Source organism: Strix aluco, chromosome 16 (assembly GCF_031877795.1).
Source record: "Strix aluco isolate bStrAlu1 chromosome 16, bStrAlu1.hap1, whole genome shotgun sequence".
Taxonomy (NCBI): domain Eukaryota; kingdom Metazoa; phylum Chordata; class Aves; order Strigiformes; family Strigidae; genus Strix; species Strix aluco.
Window position 1 is genome coordinate 4,861,214 of NC_133946.1, and position 6,947 is coordinate 4,868,160.

General features: G+C 39.1%; 1 protein-coding gene across 3 annotated transcripts in view; it reads left to right on the top strand.

Moving 5' to 3' along the window:
• The window catches only part of MPPED2 (metallophosphoesterase domain containing 2), a 107,657-nt gene extending 103,035 nt beyond the window's left edge, over positions 1 to 4,622 (top strand). For all 3 annotated transcript variants that reach the window (XM_074841935.1, XM_074841937.1, XM_074841936.1), the window contains exons 6-7: positions 690 to 803; positions 4,409 to 4,622. In XM_074841935.1, coding sequence (XP_074698036.1) covers positions 690 to 803; positions 4,409 to 4,527 — 233 coding nt within the window. In that variant the 3' untranslated portion in view covers positions 4,528 to 4,622. The remainder of the gene's footprint in view (positions 1 to 689; positions 804 to 4,408) is intronic.
• The last annotated feature ends 2,325 nt before the right edge of the window (positions 4,623 to 6,947 follow it).

The window sequence follows — 6,947 nt, forward strand, 5'->3', positions numbered from 1 at the left end:
CGGCTCCTGATTTCCCTTCTACTCCTCCTCATTCATCTTGCCCTGCTGATCCTTGTCAGTGCTAGTCCAGGCAGCAGACTTCTGTAATAACTGATGTCACGTTTTGTGCGTTTCTCCATATTAGCCGTAGGACTGAGTGGCAGTGTAGTCAATTAGCACTAGCTTGTTGGAAGCTATTTTGCTACATTGCTTTTTGTCGTGACCGGGGGCTCAGAAGTAACCTGACACTTGCAGACTTGTGTTCCTTTGGAAGCTGTGGGAGACTGTATTTTAAATCTTCGGGGTGGCAGAGGTAGATCAGCTGATCCTCCTGAGGTGTTTCATTTCTGGAGTAACCACATACCTGGCTTGGGAAACTGATGTAAGAGCCAGGGGAAAGGGAAGAAAAATCTGCAGCAGTGCCGGGAATAAATGTCCCAGGGTTTCAAGGTGGAAGATGAGTTTAAACCTATAGTTTAAAAAAACCAAATCACATCCAGAAAAATATTAATGCAGATGGAGGGAGGAAATCTTAAGGAAGACAAAGTGACAGTGAAACATTTCTTAAAAGCCATTGTGTGCTTTAATGGAGAGGTTATGACTACAGATAATGTAATAAACCTTCTGTGAATTATGACTTCCTGAAAGACTACGTGAAACCTTACCTGAATAGAGAAAATTAATAGTATTGATTTGCATTTTGCCTTCAGGTTTTCGAGACTGGGTTCCAAAGGAGCTGCAGAGAGTGGGTTGTGTGGAACTGTTGAACACGGTGCAGAGGCGAGTAAGGCCCAAACTCCATGTCTTTGGTGGGATTCATGAAGGTAAGGAGCAGCACTACTCCCCTCTTTGATCTCAGGGTGATTTCAAAGAAACACATTTTGATGGTGTATTGCAAAGGATGGATAATGGCATTTTGGACTAAAGTAGGGGGAATTGAGGGAAGTGATTGCATGCACAGCACTTCATAAATTTATGCCAGAATTAAAACAGTTTCAGAAATGTGTGCTGCATTTAGCCACCTACATCTTTCACTGTGCAAAGGTTGTTCTATACAGGTTATTTGAAAGCTATTCAAATTTTGACAAACTTGGTTAGAGAAACAGATGAGATTCCCAATGCTCAGAAGCCAAAATGAAAATTATCCCCATTATTCCAAGCAAAGGAGCCAAGAAAGGTGCTAGAAAAAAAAGAAAATCGAAGACAACTTACTGTCTCCGCTCACCTCCCTCAGCATATAAAGAAAAGCAGAAAGGAGGGCATCTTGAGTCAGACATCAGGAGGAAAGACTGCTAGAACTCACTTTGCATACATTTCTAAAAGCATCTTGTAATGCAGTTTGTACTGTGTATGTTACCTTCCAGCAGCCTCATATTTTAGAAGAGGTGTTTCCCCACTGTCAGTACCAGATCAGTCAGAGCGTGAAGCTTCAGAAACAATAAGCTCAGTTTGTGGCAGTGGAAGAGGCTGAGAGATTAAATACATTTTGAAGATACTTAAATATTTAACACAATTTTGCAGCTTTCATGTGGCTGAGAGACAATCACTAGGAGTTCTGCCTGAGAGAGTATAAGACTTTGTGACCCTAGAACTCAGAATTACACGTTAAGTGCTTTGTATTGTCCCCCCTGGAGGTTTCTCCATTGACTCTAACTAGGTTCTCCATAGGCTTACAGATTTGGAGGACTTCACAGAAGAAAAACAAAAAAAGGTCATCTTTCTCAACTAGTGATGTTGGTTTTTCTGAAGCCCTTGTGACTTCATACAATGAGTTTCATGCCTGGTATCTGTAAATAAAGAGTTTATAATGGAAATACTACCATGACCTTAAGTATAGTGGCATGAATAGCAATCTTTTAATGCACCCAGGAAATGATAGGATATTTTGTATAAATATTAAACCTTGCACATTAAAAATAAGTGAACACAGCAAGACCTCCAGCTAAAACATGTAAATTGTCTACAGCCTTTGTAGGCACACTGGATGATAAAACTTCTAGTTGTAATAGAGTTAAGTAATGGGAGAGGAAGGTATTTTAATGTGCAAGATCCTTATTATGAGAAAGCACAGAGGAACCATGTACAGCACCTTACATTTAAATCTCACAGGAAAGGTGGCAGCACATATTAAAAGTAAAGGTTCAAATAAATTCTTACAAGGATACTAACAAAAAAGTTAAAATCCTGTTTAGTACTTACACAGAAGACATAAGAACAGCTTGTTTCAGTACAGAAAGAAATAGCCAAGTGTTAAGAGTCTTACAGTGCAATTAATTCTCATCCAACTCCAGCTGAGATGAACATGCACCACATTCCATTAAATCAGTGGAGGCCATACACACATTTTGGTGATGCAGGGTTTTTTTCCTGGTTGATAAGCAAGAACAACCACAAACGAGGTTTTTCCCACCTTGAGGTGATCTAAATCAAAATTGCCAATCTAAGTAAATAAAGTAATACACGCGGACAGTGCAGCAATTCTGAAGTGATTATTCTTTCTGATAGACACTGTGGGTAGCTGTATTTATCTTAGCTTTCAGACAGCAGTGATCTGTATTGTATCATAATGGTTTAAAAGAAAAACATTTTTCCCCTGTGGGTTTGTGATGGGAAGTTCTCTTCCTCCATGAAACTGGTTTTGGGTTTTTTTTGAAGTACATTTAGTGCTAAAGTCTTCCTAGATTTTTTTCCTAGTTCTTTGTTAGCTTTTTGTGGATGACAGCTGAAAACAACGGCAAAGCTTACTCTCAGCTTTTGCACTGGTGGAACTGGAGACCCTATATCCTTATCCTTGAGAGAATGTCTGTAAGAGGAGAGCTTCTGCCTTTTCAGTATCTCTGTACTTCTGTTATCATTCATTTTCTCACATCTCATTTGCTGAAAAAAGGCTCAGGTATGACTCAATTCATGGGTTGCTATAGTTTGCTCCACTTGCCCCAAATTACTGGAGTACACAACCCTCTGTTATGTCCTATTCCTGTGTGGCAAGTGGGAGGGAAGATAGAGGCCAGCAGAGAAACAGCACCCTCTGAACAAGATCACAGAATCATTCAGGTTGGAAAAGACCCTTGGGATCATCGAGTCCAACCATCAGCTCTACTCTACAAAGTTCTCCCCTACACCACATCCCATCTACACCACAACCCCTACAACATCTCATCTAAACGACCCTTAAACACATCCAGGGATGGTGACTCCACCACCTCCTTGGGCCGCCTATTCCACTCTCTGACCACTCTTTCTGGGAAAAATTTTTTCCTAATGTCCAGTCTGAACCTCCCCTGTTGTAGTTTAAAGCCGTTCCCTCTTGTTCTATAGCTATTTACCTGTGAGAAGAGACCAGCACCACCCTCTCTACAATGTCCTTTCAGGTAGTTGTAGAGAGTGATGAGGTCTCCCCTCAGCCTTCTCTTCCTCAAACTAAACAGTCCCAGCTCCTTCAGTCTCTCCTCATAGGATTTATTCTCCAGGCCCTTCACCAGCTTTGTTGCCCTCCTCTGCGCTGGCTCCAGCACCTCGATATCTCTCTCATATTGAGGTGCCCAAAACTGAGCATTGCTGACCAGATGTTTAGAAGTTTGAGAACAGCTTTCAGCATTCTGAAACTGATGCCATAGTGTTACTGAGGAGTCAAGTCCTTGGCATGCTGAAAAACCTGTGGTTAATACTCGCTACTTTCTGCTTTTTTGTTTGGGAAGTGAGTTATCAAGATCCCTTCGTAATGAAAAGCAGTCGTCTCTTTAACCTTCACCTCAATTTTCTGCTTAAGCTAGAGGTCATCCCTTGACCTCCAGCACTCTGTTGTGTTTGTAGCAGGAGATTCCTTTTCTTAGTCACGATTTTCTCTGGTAGATAACATATGTAAAGTAAATATGTATGTATGTGTATTTTTAACCTGGTAATGAGTTTTGAAGGTTTCACCGTGCAGTGTGAACACCAGCTTGGCAGTCCTGTGATGAGGAACTGGATGATAAGGGTTAGCATGGGAAAAGCTTACTGGGTTCAGTTCATTGACCAGAGAGGGGTTTTTGTAGGTGAAACCAAAGTTACTTCTAAATCTTTTGCTCCTGATTGGTCTTTTTCTTATGACAGACATTACAGGCATGTATACTACAGCTCACTAATTAAGTAATTAGAAGAGTACGCATGTGGTTTTGTCTGTGTTTCTGCTGTATCCAGTTGCAACAGAGGATTTTCATGGGGGGAAAAAGTTTGTACAGAGACGGAAAGCATCAGTTCTTCTTTCAAATACAATACATTGTATTTTTTTCAATCAGGCTTTTGTGGCGGCTTTCAAGAGCTTGTATTTTGGAGGGATTAATTTAATTTTATTCCAAAGCATTGATTCCACAACTAGCTTTCAGTGCAGCTGCCCACGGGCAGTATTGTTTGTTTATATTACAGTAAGCGTGACACATTCTCCCTACAGGTTATGGCATTATGACAGACGGTTATACAACGTACATCAATGCTTCAACATGTACAGTCAGCTTTCAACCAACCAACCCTCCAATTATATTTGACCTTCCAACCCCTCAAGGATCATGAAGCACTACTGCACATTGGGAACTGGGGAAGGTCTATAAACTGCCATTTTCTAATTACAAAACGTACATTCTGTTACATGTTTATTTCAAAGTTGGGGGGGAGGGGGAAGAGAAAATTTGGGGGAACTGTGGGGTTTTTGTTTTGGGGTGGGTTTTGGGTTTTTTGGGTTTTTTTGTAAATTGCTGGTACAAAAGAAACAAGAAAAGTTAGAGGTTGTGCTTTTTGGAAATGCAGCATTCATTTTAAATTGATAAAGCATTGTGAATTTGTAAAATGAATTTTGTTTTTCAATAAATTTGCCATTGTAAATTGTTACAGTGTTCTCAAAAGGACAGCCAAGCTTTCTTTTAATAAGTGAGAGACCTTATTTTAATATTATATTATAAGCTAAAAAATAGGCAGCATTTAAAAACACCCAAATTTGCACAACTTATGTTATTGTCGGGGTTTTTTAAGTGTCTTCTTTTCCCTAGGTCTAAATGTTAGCTTTTCATCTCCATTTATATCCCTTTTTTTTTAGTAGCACAAACAATATTTTGGGGTCCATTTACCTCTTGATACGTGTGCATGTACTGAAACTTGTTTCTATTAACAGTAGTGTGCAGCAAGGGGAGAATAGACTTCTCAGTTGTTTGTCTCTACCTGCTTTATATGTTAAAGACTGATATAGATAGCCACAGCCTGTATGTGATATCTACCTTTATTGTTTGTTTTTAAATTATTTTAGCTTTAAAAGACTGGGGGTGAAAGCTGCAAAGAGCAGGTATTTCATGCAGTAAAAAAAAATGTAAATGCGGACTCCTTTTAAATATGAATTTATATATATATGTATTTTTTGTGCATTATAACTAAGGTAGGATTTAATATTGCCAGTATAGCATCTGCAAAATTATGCTGTACAGCACATCTAAATTATGAAGGATGTGACACATTTTCCAAGTGCTCAAGGCCTTCAAGAGCCCGAGTTAAATCTTTGTCGTAGTTCAGGCATGTATAGAGTCAAATGGATACAATCAAGCCTAACTAAAATAAGGCTTAGTTGTCCTTTATATTTAAATATTCTTCTTGTCTTTTTATTTCCTTTTTCTTATTTTGCACTGTGTGTAAATGCAATCTCGCTAGCACAAAATATTGTTGCAGATAGTTATTTCTGTTCTACCACTGTAAATGCTATTGAGCTTTGTTCTGTTTTATGTTACCTTGTTAATGGAATTTAGAAAAGCAGTTGTTTCTTTAAATTTATTGTGATATTATATCTAGCGGCCTTTATATGCAAATAAAATTGCAAGATTTTTAAATACGTGGTTTAAGGGAATTTTGCATTTTTCTGTGGCATTAAGAATTGGGGGGGGGCTGTGATAAGGGTAAGAAAGAACTTTTCTATTTCTCAATAAATTTTTATTGCTTACCATTCATAGGATGTCAGTTGGGTCGATAAAGCACTCAGACTTTTCCTTCCGTTTCTCTGCCATCCATCTCTCCATCCCTTTTAGACAGAAGAGATTCTGTCTTCTGATGTTATAATTCAGTGCAACCAAGTTTGCGCAGTTAAGCCTTGTAGGATACTATTCCAGATGACGTGAGGAAAAATTGATTAGGCAGTAACCTTTGTACTTGGTCATTAGTACTGAGCTGCAGGTGCCTTATGCTCATCCACTATGAGTTAAGAAATGAATAGTCATAGATGAAATACATCACTTTTTATCTGGATCTCTGCTCAGTTTTTAGGCTACAGCAGGATCCACCACTGGCAAAAGAATCGCAGGGGACTGTGGTTCAGTGTGTGCCGGTAGAATGGCAAATACGGCAGGACCTGCTGGTATTGCTGCAATACAGTTTATGTAATAACAGAATCTTGTTCAAAAATAGAAGTTATGGCTGTGAAAATACAGTTCCAAAGATGAGAAGATAAGGCACTGTTTTCATGAATCTGCATCTGCAGTAACATGAAACAAGACCCAGAGAGCCGCAGAGTATTCCCATTTATCTTGGTGGGTTGTTAACTTTTGACATTGTTGTGATACAAAGGTTATAGACAACAAATTCTAGGCTCTTACAGCAGAGTGCTACTTAGGGGACTGCTGCTTGTATATTTGGATGCAATGCATATTACACATAACTGTGGAGTTAGGCTGAAATTTTCAGATTTATAAGGCTGCTATACCAAAGTCTTTTTCTGGGAAAGAAGCTGCTGTACCTCTTAAATCTAGTTCTTCTTTTGTATGTGGAATTTCTTGTCAGGTTTCCTTATGGAATAGATAGGCACCTTCACTCTTTAATGATATCTGCCCTCCTTTGCTTGCAGTGCTGGTTATTTTCTCAATTGAGCCAAAGGGAAGAAAATAATTTTCCACTTCAGGTTGCTGCCTCTAGTGAAAACTGGGTTATTCCTAAAGCAAAAATTTTAAGCCAGGAGCTTT